Source organism: Palaemon carinicauda, chromosome 18 (genome assembly GCF_036898095.1).
Source record: "Palaemon carinicauda isolate YSFRI2023 chromosome 18, ASM3689809v2, whole genome shotgun sequence".
NCBI lineage: Eukaryota > Metazoa > Arthropoda > Malacostraca > Decapoda > Palaemonidae > Palaemon > Palaemon carinicauda.
In genome coordinates this window covers 14,392,025-14,407,024 of record NC_090742.1, presented here as the reverse complement: position 1 = coordinate 14,407,024, position 15,000 = coordinate 14,392,025, and the positions used below count along the sequence as shown (strand labels likewise).

General features: G+C 31.4%; 1 protein-coding gene across 2 annotated transcripts in view; it reads left to right on the top strand.

Annotated features, from left to right (window-relative positions):
• Positions 1-14,728, top strand: part of LOC137657623 (uncharacterized) — a 134,574-nt gene extending 119,846 nt beyond the window's left edge. For both annotated transcript variants that reach the window (XM_068391997.1, XM_068391996.1), the window contains one exon: positions 14,636-14,728. In XM_068391997.1, coding sequence (XP_068248098.1) covers positions 14,636-14,728 — 93 coding nt within the window. The remainder of the gene's footprint in view (positions 1-14,635) is intronic.
• The last annotated feature ends 272 nt before the right edge of the window (positions 14,729-15,000 follow it).

Below are 15,000 nucleotides of genomic sequence, written 5' to 3'. Positions count from 1 at the left end.
GAAATTTTTTTTCTTCAAACTGCTTCTTTTATCTATTGTCTATTAACTGTCATTCTCATCTTATCTCCAGCGCATGTCCATTTCTCTTTCTTAAATGTTGTTAGTCTCCTATTGTATCCATGTTGCTCTCTCTCTCTCTCTCTCTCTCTCTCTCTCTCTCTCTCTCTCTCTCTCTCTCTCTCTCTCTCTCTCTCTCTCTCTCTCTCTATATATATATATATATACAGTATATATATATACATATATATATATATAATTATATATACATATATATAATTATATATACATATATATATATATATATATATATATATATGCATTAGTAATGGTCTTTTTAATCAGTGATCTATATACACTGGAGCGAGAGGAGATATCAGGCTTTTGAAAATTGAAGAAGAATTATCGCCAAACTCGTAAAATTTCCAACATGCATATACCCAGCTTTAGATTTTTCCAAGAATATGTTTTGATATGTAGTAGCGCTATTGTGGTTCATTAAAAAATAAATCATATGCTATTTTCGTGCAAAGAAATAAGTCCATACATATCCATATCAATTTGATTTTGATATATATTGATGCAAGTATTAAGACTTTTCTTTGAAGGCAAGAATTAAAAAAAACCTACTGATTTATTTAATTTTTTTCCATTCGCAAGATATTGATGTATTTGTTATGTGTAAAAAATGTCAAGTAGTTCTGGGAATTTATATACTTTTAAAAACAATCGTTAAGGCAGTGATAGAACAATATACAATAGTTAGTGATGCTAATCATGATAGAAAATGGTATGTCGTGTGAAGAATTCCGTTTTCTTTTATTTCCTGACCATCTGCAACATGCAACGTAGAATACAAAGAGAAAATTCCTCATGATTCTGAAAGGAATTAGTTGTTGAAGAAGGCTAATTATATAATTACCGTATATTTTATAGTGGTGTTTATGCGCTAAATGTTGAAATAGGATTACTGCAGTATATTGGTTTTGAAACACGATGAAATGTTTTTTTTTTTTTTGTAATTCTTTTTTTTTTTGTGTGTGTGTGGTCATGCAGTTTGTCTCTACGTTTGTGAGTGTCTGAGTAGATTGTTGTATCAACAATTAATACTAGGGCAATTTTGTATATATATTTACAAATCGACACATACATATATTATTATTATTATTATTATTATTATTATTATTATTATTATTATTATCATCATTATTATTATTACTACTACTAGCTAAGCTACAATCCTAGTTGGAAAAGGAAGATGCTTTAAGCCCAGAGGGTCCAACAGGGAAAATAGCCCAGTGAGGAAAGGAAAAATGGAAAATAGAGTATTTTGATTTGAGTAACAACATTAAAGTAAATATCTCCTATATAAACTGTAAAAACTTTATCAAAGCAAGAGGAAAAGAAATAAGATAGAACAGTGGAAGACCATGGTACAGAGGCTATGGCACTACCCAAGACTAGAAAACAATGATTTGATTTTGGAATGTCCTTCTCCTAGAAGAGCTGCTTACCATAGTTAAGGAGTCTCTTCTACCCTTACCAAGAGGAAAGTGGCCACTGAACAATTACAGTGCAGTAGTTAACCGCTTGGGAGAGGAAGAATTGTTTGGTAATCTATGTTGTCAGGTGTATGAGCTCAGAGGAGAATATGTAAAGAATAGGCCAGACTATTCAGTGTGGATGTATGTAGGCAAAGGGAAAATGAACCGTAACCATAGAGAAGGATCTAATGTAGTACCATCTGGCCAGTCAAGAGACCCCATAACTCTCTAGCAGTAGTATCTCAACGTGTGGCTGGTGCCCTGGCCAACCTACTGTGTATATATATATATATATATATATATATATATATATATATATATATATATATATATATATATATATATATATATATATTATATATATATGTGTGTGTGTGTGTGTGCACTTACACCCATACACATTCACACATACACATGTACGTATGTATGTATGTTTGTATTTATTTGGCCCTCTGCTTTCAAAGTTTTAAAAATTCCCCTTCATCCAATAACACATTGTAGACCAATACTTGCTTATTACCTTCGCCAACTTCGTTGCGAAGGTTATGTCTTGATAGATGTGTAACTTTTATGTCTGTCTGTGTGTTTGTGGTTCGCTTAACTCAAAAACTATTTGACCGAATATCATGAAATTTGGTGGGATAATTGGCCATGGTCCATGGACTATTAGATTAGAATTTGAGAGTGATTGGGTCAAAGGTCAAGGTAACGAAAAGGTCATAAATGTCTTTTTTTTTTCTTTTTGCTATATCATGGTCCATTTTTATCCGATTTACATGAAACTAGTGCCAGAATGTGCATAATTCAATTGCATATCTTGTGATTTGCAAGTGATTGAATTAAAGGTCAAGGTATAAAACGTCGTTTTGCTTTACATGGTCAATTTTTATCTGATTTGCTTGAAACTAGTGCCAAAATGTGCATATCCCAATTACCTACCTTGTGATACATAATATGATATAGTGATACCATTACCCATGTTAGCGGGGGGGGGGGGGGTCAAAGGTCAATGAACTTGCAGAGAGTGCGAGTTTTGTCATTACGCTCTTTATTATCCAACATATCTACGTAAAAAGGCATTATCAGCGTTCTTGGTGACAAAAGTGTCGTTGGCGAAGGTATGCGCTCTACCATGTGCCCGTTCTGTTTCCATGTGCTTTGAACTTTATTTTGACGCTGAAATTTTAATCCAGACAGAACAAGACATTTGAAGCGAGTGAATATGAGTTAAACATATATGGTATATATCAATATGTTTTTCGTATCTGTATTTGAAGTCATCTTTTTTTTTACCGTTAAGGAAATACGAATACCTTCAGTTTAAAGACCGTTAAACGCCATGCGGTCCGGCGTGAGACGAACCGTTACAAAGGTTAAAGTCCATCGCTACTACTACTATCATGCCCACGGCGCTAACCAAAGACTCCGATGGGACCAGGAGAAAGAGGAGGAGCGGTAGAAGGAGACGTAGGAGGGCTCTCTCCTTCGAGTGCCTCAGCAGGAGGAGGAGCTTCACCGAGGATGGGGCTGGTAATTACGTCACTGAGGCCGGTGCTAGTAACTACAGTCTCTTTGAGGTAATGGAAGAAGTTTTGATTTGAAACTTTTCATTTGTCTGTTGCTTCATATGGAACAAGAAGACCAGATTGATGTTCACAGTAATATTTCGTCAAAATAGGCAAAGAATTGTACTCTAGAGAGCTTTTTATTTGAGTACTGTATGCTATTTTCGTGAAAACTTGCAAAGAATTTTACTCTAGAAAGCTTTTTATATGAGTACTGTATGCTCTTTTCGTCAAAATATTCAAAGAATTTTACAATTTTTCATTTGAGTATGTTCTTAAAGGTTTTCTTTATAAATCATGAAATATTTGGAAAGGAAAATTATTGTAGTTCTTACTTTTCATTGCGTTGCTCGTTTATACGTTTATCGTCATTTGTCTTTTGTTATTTTTATATGGCCATTAATATATTTGAGTTGAACTACGAAATTGAAGCTTTCTTAAGAGTTTGCATAAGTTGCTTGATTTTTTGCTTTGACTTATACGATTGAGACCTTTTTCTTTGTGTTTGCTCTTGTTGTTTGGGTTTGTGACTTTACGTTAACCTTTGATATATTGAATTGAAACCTTTCTGTTTGCATATACTGTAATGTTTGAGTTTGTGGCCTAATTCTGAGTTTCGACTTGGGGAAAAAGGAAACCACTTATGCTTCGGCGTCAATGACCTTATATATCAGGATGCCAGAAAACCTCAAGTCAATCAATCAATGGCGTTTGCATATCACGTTTGAATAATTAACTTAATTCTGAGCTTTCTGATTTAAAAACTTTCATTGAGTTTGCATAGCTTAGATTTAATGTTTTTACTCTGGGCTTTAACTTCGTTTTTATAACCAATTTTTATGGTTTGTCAACATTTTTTTTAACCAATTCTTGTGGTTCATCAGCATCGTTTTTTTTTTAACCAATTTTTATGGTTTGTCAACATTTTTTAACCAATTCTTGTGGTTCTTCGGCATCGTTTTTTTTTAACCAATTTTTATGGTTTGTCAACATTTTTTAACCAATTCTTGTGGTTCATCAACATCGTTTTTTTTTAACCAATTTTTATGGTTTGTCAACATTTTTTTAACCAATTCTTGTGGTTCATCAACATAGTTTTTTTAACCAATTCTTATGGTTTGTCAACATCATTTTTAATTCGTGTGGTTTGTCAAAATGATTTTTTAACAAATTCTTGTGGGCTGTCAAAATAATTCTTTTTAAACAAATTCTTGTGGTTTGTCAAGATATTTTTTTTAACAAATTCTTGTGGTTTGTCAGCTTTTTTTTTTAACAAATTTTCTCATTTAAAGATTGAAATAGTAGATATACATGCATACATAAACACAAGCACACACACACACACACACATATATATATATATATATATATATATATATATATATATATATATACATATATACAGTATGTATATATATACATATATATATATATATATATATATATATATATATATATATATATATATGTAAAAGTGTGTATATATCTTCTCCAGATTATTATTTCTTTCATAAAAACATTACGCAAAATGCCTCAATGCTCATAAATTTGCACATCAGTCACAACTTTTGCTATTACAGCATGTTTCAGTACCTTCATTTTCAATATTTCAGTTTGAGTTTACTCGTATACGAATGAGTTTTACAATTGGCGAAAACGTAAATCGTGATTATTTCCGCAAAATATATTTTTATTTTATTTTAGATTCCTCCAAATCCCAAATCCATTTTGATTATAGGGCCTAGCAGAGTCATTCACAAGAGAAGAGTTTAGAAATTATATATATATATATATATATATATATATATATATGTATATACATATATATATGTATATATATATATGAATATATATATATATATATATATATATATATATATATATATATATATATATATACACATAATTATATATATATGTCTGTATATATACATATATATGTATATATATATAATATATATAATACATATACATATAATATATATATACATATATATATGTATATATATACATATATATATGTATATATATATATGTATATACATATATATATGTATATATATACACATAAATATATATATATATATATATATATATGTGTATATATACATATATATGTATATATATAATATATATAATATATATACATATAATATATATATATACATATGTATGTATACATATATATATGTATATATATGCATATATATATGTATATATATGCATATATATATATAATATATATAAATTAAAAAATCATGATGTTTTTAAGGTAACTTATAAGTTACCTTAAAAACACCAACAACGTACTGGCCATACAAATAAAAATTGAAATAAATAGTACAAATACCTGAAATAAATTTCAAGATCTTGAAAGTTACGATAAGCAATTAAATCAAAAGTACTATAAGACAAGATTGATGTTTTTTTAGTATATCTCAAAATATTGAAAGTTAAGTAATTTAATCAAAAGTATTACAAGAAAAGATTTTTTTTTTTTTTTGTCGAGCAATACGAAATGGGAGCCACTTCGCTCTTCTTTTTTTTTAAGAGCTAAATTGCGGCAGTGCGAATGAATGTGCCAAGTTGAAAAAGTGGACTCGAATTCGTGATTTGAATATTGATGAGGTCCAAGGAGAAGAGGACTGGGACAGGAAATTCCTTGGTGGGGGTGTGGGGGTGTGGGGGGGGGGGGGTGTTTGGCACTGACTTGGTGGGGGGGGGGGTAGAAGGAGAGGGATTAATCCTTGGAGGAAAAAATAAAGGCTCAATCCTCCTAGGATTAATCAATCCACATTCCTGACCACACCTCATCTACACACTCATGCATATTTATATGTTTCATTCACAATTATTACCTGTAAATTTCGTAGTAGGGGTTCATTATGTTCATAGTATGTGTTCCTTATTTTCATAGTACTGTATGTATTCATTATGTTCATAGTATGTACAGTATTCAGTATATTCATAGTATATGTTTATTATGTTCATAGTATGTGTTCATGATGTTCATAGTATGCGTTAATTTTGTTCATAGTATGTGTACATTATGTTCATAGTATGTATTCATTATGTTCATAGTATGGATTCATCATGTTCTTAGTATGTGTACATTATGTTCATAGTATGTTTTCATTGTGATTCATCTGGGATAGAAGTGAAGTTTTGGTTTTATAATCGGAAAACGCAGATTAATCGAAAATCAATAAGATAAAACTTTAATTCTGTAAAAATTGATTATTACAGGGAGGAAGATTCAAAGAGTTTCAAATGAAAGAAAGTTATTTTACTATACACATGCACTTGTATTTCATAGTTACTAAGTATGTCTGTGTATTTTGTGTGTTTATTGTGATGTATTTAATTGTTGTAATATACATACACACTTACATTCGATTAGCACTATGTATGTCTACGTAACATATGTGTAATATGTGTGTTTATGTGAGTTTATATCAATGTTTTGAATGTAATTACGGAATATATTAAATAAATTAGATATATTAAATATATTAAAATTATTCTATTGAGACTCATGTCTGAACTCTCATGAGTATAAGTGGAATTAATGTTATAAAACCGTAAAGAATATTGTGAAATCTAGAACTTTCTAAGTGAGAACAAAGGCTGAAGTATATTCCTTGGTGTGAACAACGTTATATGAATTAAAATAGCACCAAACAATGAATTTGAATTGCATATGAAAAAAAAAATAAAGTAATTAAAGACTTGATATATGAAAAATGTACTGAAACTTGTAAGATAAATACGTCCATTAGTATTAAAAATGGGTTAGAAATTTGATATATTGGATTAAGGGTTGTGGTAGCCTATTGGAAACGTCCCTGCTTGGCGATCTGTGGAGTGGGGTTCGAGACCCGCTCAAGCTCGGTAGTTTCTCGTAGTGTCTGCAACCTCACCATCCTTGTGACCTAAGGTTTAGGTATTTTGGGAGCCTATAGGTCTACTTACTGAAGTCGTCAGCTGCCATTGTCTGGCCTTCCCTATCCTAGCTTGGGTGGTGAAGGTGCTTTGACGCCCATAGGTCTACCAGCTGAGTCACCAAGAGCCATTGCCTGACCTTCCCTAGTCCTAGCTTGGGAGGTGAAGGTGCTTTGACGCTGATTATGTCACTGTCCCTTACCACTGCCATTCATGAGTGAGCTTTAATCTTTTAAAGGTATAAAATTAGTTAATTAAACATTTAAGATCTCAAGAAGAGGAGGCAGGAAAGAATGACATGTCGGCTTGTAGAAAACGCAACGAACTGTTTGATGATCAGATTTACTTTTCTCAAAATGAGGAAAGAGTGAAAAACCAATTTTGAGCAGTTAATGAGGTTTGAGGAAATAGAACTTTATAAGGTTAAACAGCGAATTAAGTTTCCAACATTTTTTTAACACTGTATCACAATTACTTATTACATAGCAGTACCAGCCAAACTCGGCTGAATCCCTCGTCAGGCTGGGAGTAACGGAGAGGGGAAAGGTCCCCTTTTGTTCCTTTGTTTGATGTTGGCTAAACCCCCCCCCCCCCCTCAAGTTGGTGGAAGTGCCTTAGTAAATAGATAGATAGACATACAAGTGGCCTCTTGAGAGTAACCTTTACTTTTATCACCTGATATTTTAAGGAAAACATAGAACACGAAACTCTTTGTGAGTGGATTGTTGTTACTGGATTAACTGAGGTCCTCTCTGATGTTTGCCTTCGGGAGTTAAAGGTGATGTATTTAGTATTGTTCATGAATAGATCGTAGTATTTGTTGCCGATGAGTGAATAGTAGGACGAATGACGTGAGGTAATAATATGAATGGGATACACACAAACATATTATATATATATATATATATATATATATATATATATATATATATATATGTATGTATGTATGTATATATATATATATATATATATATATATATATATATATATTTATATATGTGTATTTATATATACATACACACATATATATGTATATGTATATATACATATATATATACACACATGTATATATATATATATATATATATATATATATATATATATATATATATATATATGTGTGTGTGTGTGTGTGTGTAAATATATACACATAGATGAATCAATAGTGCATTTTATCATATCATTTGTACTGATGAATGAATCATAGTAAATTATAGATTTTTATATAAAGCTGAATTGATTGTAGTACAGTAGAGGTGGTCTGTACTGATAAATGCACTGTGGAAACCAGCCTATAGTGTATAGGATCTTCCTAATCGGGTAGTTGAATCGGTAGAACTTCAAAAGTTTAAACTTGCCACATAGGTTTTTATGTTGAACAGGCCGACGTAAGTCTCTGTTTTGATGTTGTTACTGTTTTTTAAAATATTTTATTTTGATTGTTCATTATTTCTCATATCGTTTATTTATTTCCTTATTTCCTTTCCTCACTGGGCTATTTTTTCCCTGTTGAAGCCCTTGGACTTATAACATCTTGCTTTTCCAACTAGGGTTGTAGCTTAGTATTGGTGGCCCAGACTAGAATAGTTTTGCTGGTTATGAGGGATACACAAACCCTCTCACCGCGTGAAATTATCCCCACCCAGAATGTATATATATATATATATATATATATATATATATATATGTATATATATATATATATATATATATATATATATATATATATATATATATATATATATATTTATATACATATATATATATATTATGTATATATATGTATATATATCTTTATATATATATGTGTGTGTGTATGTCTGTATATATACGTATATAGTATGTGTGTATATATATATATATATATATATGCGTGTGTGTATATGTATATAGTATTTATATATAAACTGATAGACTGATAAATACATAGATACCCAAACAGATAAACAGACTGCACAAATACAGGTATAACAAATGCAAATAGTCTGCGGTCATCTTCATACCAGTCTCAGTGAACATCTCAGTGAACAACTATTCACACCATGTAAACCCCCTTTGTAGGATCACGTCTCCTCTGGCTATATATGCTTATTAAGGACTTAGAAGGAGACAGGGAAATCTCGAATTTGCGTGATGTGCATTGCGGTCTCTTGCCCCGTGATGACATTCTGCATAATGCATCTGCAAGATGATGCTGGTGTCCAGAGCAATACGTTTTCTGTAATACGCGTGATGAATGAGGTGGTCTTGTTATTGTTGGCTTTTATTTTTTTATATTTTATTCTCTTTTGTTGTTTTGTCTTTTTATTTTTGTATTTCATTTCTTTTTTTGCATTTTATTTTTGTATTTTTTCTTCATTTTATTTTTGTATTTTATTTTGCTTTTTATTTTTGTATTTCATTTTATTTTATTTTTTGTTTTTATATTTTATTTCCTTTTATTTTGCTTTTTATTTTGTTATTTTTCTATTTCTTTTTTTCTTTTCTTTTCTTTTATTTTGCAATTTATTTTCATATATTGTTTTCTTTTATTTTACCTTTTCTTTTTATATTTTATTTTATTTTTATTTTCATATTTTCTTTTATTTTCCTTTTTATTTTTATGCTTTACGTTTTGGTTTTTCTATTTAACATAATGTGTTTTATATTTTATATCATATATCCTCTTAATCTATTCTATTTTTATATTTTACGTTTTGGTTTTTCTATTTTACATTTTGTATTTTATATTTCATATTTTTTCATCATATTTTATATTAGTTTTCTAATGATTCAAACTTCAATATGATTTTGAACGTTGATGTAATTCGGTATTATTTTGCATTTTTTTTTTTTACGTTTTTTGTGTTGTTATTTTACATCATGTATTTTATATTTTATATCTTATATTTTTTCATTTTATTTTTTTTTTGCTTTTCTAATTATTTATATTTCTTTTTCATCTTGTTCTTTCTTGTTTCTCTTCTTGTTGTTTTGTTAAAGATTTTAGAGTGTATATATGAAATATTTATTTCAGTGTTACTGTCCTTAAAATATTTCATTTTAATTGTTAATTACTTCTCTTATTTCCTTGCGTTCTTTCCTCACTGGGCCATTTTCCCTGTTGGAGCCCCTGGGAGCATAGCATCCCTCTTTTCCAACTAGGGTTATAGCTTAGCAAGTAATAATAATAATAATAATAATAATAATAATAATAATAATAATACGCTTTTGAACATTTTTGAAATTATGATGAGTAATGTTATGGCTATTTTTTTGGGGGGGGGGGGTGAAAATTCCATTAAATTTGAATTTATGCATTCTTATTTGTTTTGTGAGATCCATTTTCTTTTTTTCAATATCCTCAATTATATGTTTAGTAATAATTTCTGCTTTCTTTAGAACTTTCATTTATGTCTTACTTTCTTGTAAATAGAAGAATTATTATATTTGCACTAAACACCTTGTAATCATCATTATAATTTATCACTCATACCAGAATTACTAATTATATAAAGTTCTATTATGTTTTTCCTCTTGCAAAAGTTCAAACTTGCAGGGAACGCTTTTACCTGAGTCTCTTTTTATAGATCTTTTATGGAATATCTATTTTAATGTTGTTACTGTTCTTAATGTGTTTTATTTTAATTTTTCATTAGTTCTCGTGTAGTTTCTTTATTTCCTTTCCTCACTGGGCTACTTTCCCACGTTAGAGCCCTTTGGCAAAAGCATCCTGTTTTTTTCGACTAGAGTGGTGAGAGTGAGAACGGGTGTAAGAAATGAGTTAGCAGCTAGAGTGGATATGAATGTGTTGAGGTGGTTTGGCCATGTTGAGAGAATGGAAAATGGCTGTCTGTTAAAGAAGGTGATGAATGCAAAAGTTGATGGGAGAAGTACTAGAGGAAGGCCAAGGTTTGGGTGGATGGATGGAGTGAAGGAAGCTCTGGGTGATAGGAGGATAGATGTGAGCGAGGCAAGAGAGCGTGCTAGAAATAGGAATGAATGGCGAGCGATTGTGACGCAGTTCCGGTAGGCCCTGCTGCTGCCTCCGATGCCTTAGATGACCGCGGAGGTAGCAGCAGTAGGGGATTCAGCATTATGAAGATTCATCTGTGGTGGATAATGTGGGAGGGTGGGCTGTGACACCCTAGCAGTACCAGCTGAACTCGGTTGAGTCCCTTGTTAGGCTGGGAGGAACGTAGAGAGTAGAGGTCCCCTTTTTGTTTTTGTTTCTTTGTTGATGTCGGCTACCCTCCAAAATTGGGGGAAGTGCCATGGTATATGTATGTATGTATGTACCATTGCAGTTGAAATGTGTCATATACTGGAACAGTCGATATACACTATATATATATATATATATATATATATATATATATATATATATATATATATATATATATATCATATATATATGTATTTATATATTCATGTATAAAAACTGTATACTGTATATTTACACATAAACATGGAAAAATATATATATACACATATATGCTGTATATATATTTTGCCCATATGCAAAAGTTTTATATATATATATATATATATATATATATATATATATATATATATATATATATATATATATATATATATATAAATTTTTACAGGTAAAAGAAGAAAAAATCAACCATGTTACTAATATTCCCTCTGGAGTTGCTGCAGGCATATTAGTTAAAGCACCACGACTGAATCTCATTGTCTGCAAAGATGTTCCACACTATCTTTGATGTTCCCATTATTAATTTTTTCAAAAAAAAAAAAAAAAAAAAAAAAACTTACTTCGTCACTTTCATGATGCAATGACTCACTCCAAGTGTGATGTTGGTTAATGGCGTCCCTTCCTCTTTGATTTAAAACCAAGTCGGAAGGAAATGATTGTTCCGTTTTATTGTCCGTAGACTTCTGGCGCCTCTGAGTCCATTCGCTTTGTCTGTGCTTGGCTGGAAATTGCCTACAGTCTGCCGCATTCAGAATCACAAGTGACCAGCTGCTTCTGGAAATATGGAAAGGCTGGATGGAGAGCAGTTTCATTGTTTACATTGTTGCTGGTCTTGAGATGTTTTATGTTGTTATTCATTATTTCTTATAGCTTATATATAGTTTATTTCCTTATTTCCTTTCCTCACTGGGCTATTTTCTCTGTTGTAGCCCTTGGGCTTTTAGCATCTTGCTTCTCTAACTAGGGTTGTAGATTAGCTAATAATAATAATAATGATAATAATAATAATAATAATAATAATAATTGAACTGGTTTCACTTGATAGAATTTTGGCATATAGGGCAAGGTGAAGGGCCTGGGGAGACCATTCCACACCGAGGTCCTAATAGAGGAGTAGCCTTAAGTTTTACAGGAAATTAACAGTTAAAAGATTCTGGACAGAAAGACGAAATAAAGGAATTTGATAAAAAAGTGGGGGTAGGTAGGGTACTTAGATCACTGCAAAGACCCGGTAGTAATGCTTACAGTGCGCCACGTGAAATGCATTAACGGCTTGATTTTTTTAAGGGATAGTGCGTCAGAGAATTTATTTTGAATATCTTATTTCAATGGACATATTATTAATAGTTCCATCCTCTTTTTGGGCCAGGATACATCGTCGAAATATTCCCATTTTTATGGTGTATTCTCTCTCTCTCTCTCTCTCTCTCTCTCTCTCTCTCTCTCTCTCTCTCTCTCTCACGCTAAACAAAAAGTTCATCTGATAACTAGGTACAAAAATGCTCTGCTTAGGTCAAGGAAGACAATATGGATTATTATTATTATTATTATTATTATAAACCAAGCTACAACCCTAGTTGGAAAAGCTGGATGGTATAAGCCTAGAGGCTCCAACAGGGAAAATAGCCCAGTGAAGAAAGGAAATATGAAACTGAATAAATAAGAGATGTAATAAACAATAGAAATGAAAATATTTTAAGGACAATAACAATATTAATATAGATCTTTCACATATAAACTTCAAAAAAAAAAAAAAAATAAGGTGAGAAATATGATAGAATATCGTGCCTGAATGTACCCTCAAATAAGAGAACTCTACCCCAAGAGAATAGAACATATGACTATCTGTCAGGTTCTTGAAATGAACGTCGGTTACTCGGAAAAAAATTTATTCACGTAAGGCCCAGACGGCAGAAATCAGGAAGACGGGAAGAGTATACTTAAAGGTGAAGGACTCGATCCATCCTAGGGAGGTTATGTAATCATTGTATGGGATTATCCATAGGATTATCCTTAGCCTGCTTTTTAACATTCGAAATGTTCCACCGAGTTTAAAATGGCTTAAAATTCTCACGGGAGAGTATCTTTAAAGGTGAAGGACTTGATGCATCCTAGTGAGGTTATGTCATCGTTGTATGGGATTATCCATAGGATTATCCATAGACTGCTCTCTAACATTTGAAATATTCCACAGAGTTTAAAATGGTTTAACATTTGCTCATGAATGGCAGATCCCAGAGACAGGACAGTGCCATAGAGACTGACCATATATACATAAGATCATCACCCAATACCCCTCTCCGCCCAAGTTAGGACCAGGGAGTGCCAGAAAATGGCTGCTTATGACTCAGTAAATAGACGTATAGGCTCCCCCAAAGTCCCATCCTTAAAGCTCACAAGGATAGTGAGGTTACAGATACTACACGAAACTATAGAGCTTGAGCGTTTCTCGAACCCCAGTCCGGCAGATCGCCAGGCAAGAACGTTTACAATGTCACCACAACTTTAATTTCTAGTCTATACTATACTCAATTTTTTTTAATGAGGCGCACTTGCACTGACTCGCAGCGGTGCCCTTTTAGCTCGGAAAAGTTTCCTGCTCTCTGATTGGTTAGAGTTATCTTCTCCAACCAATCAGCGATCAGGAGACTTTTCCGAGCTAAAAGGGCACCCCTATGAGTCGGTGCAAATCTGCCTCACTAAAAAAAATTGACTATAGTTTTCCTTTTGCGACAATAGTTAATTCTGAAAGGTTTGTCCACGAAAAGGCGAAATGTCTAAAATGTACTTAATAGGTGAATAAGCTCAGAAAGTTGAGGTTTGATAATTGAGATTTTTTTTTTATTACTGATGTTATTTCTTGAAGAGGATATTTAGCATTTATTTTGCAAGTATTTTCTTTGTATATATTTTAAGAAATTATTTATTTGCGGGTATGACAAAAAATAGTCATTTTATTATGCTTATGGGATTGTCTTTACACACATACATACATATGTGTATATATATATATATATATATATATATATATATATATATATATATATATGTGTGTGTGTATATATATATTCAAATATATGTGTATGTATTTATATATGTTTATATATAAATACATACAAACAGACACACACACACACACACACACATATATATATATATATATATATATATATACACACACACACGCACATTCGTACACACAAATATGTATGTATGTATATTTGTAAATACATATGCATTTGTAGCCAGGTTATAATAAATTTTATATATATATATATATTATAAATAAATATATGTATATATACATATATTTATATATACCTATAGATAGATAACTAGATATATTATTTATAATGATGTCTTCTATCTTTGTTTCCTTACAGACGTGGTCGGCGGAGGCCCAGCCGGTAGAGCCCTTGCAGCATGGAGACTCCCCAACACTCAACTCAGATATCCTTTTAATACTATTGACCTGATGAGAGAGAGAGAGAGAGAGAGAGAGAGAGAGAGAGAGAGAGAGAGAGAGAGAGAGAGAGAGAGAGAGAGAGAGGGGTTTACGGTTGTTTATGGTAAGTAGTATATTAAATTTTCACATTTAGTTTTTACTTATGGCAAAACTTCTTTTAGGAATGGGGATTTGATTGATATACGGAGCCTATTATTTATTGTTAGGGTAAGTTATTGACAATATTTCATAATCTATCTGTCGATGTTGTGATTGGTAATTATTGATAATGAATACAAACAC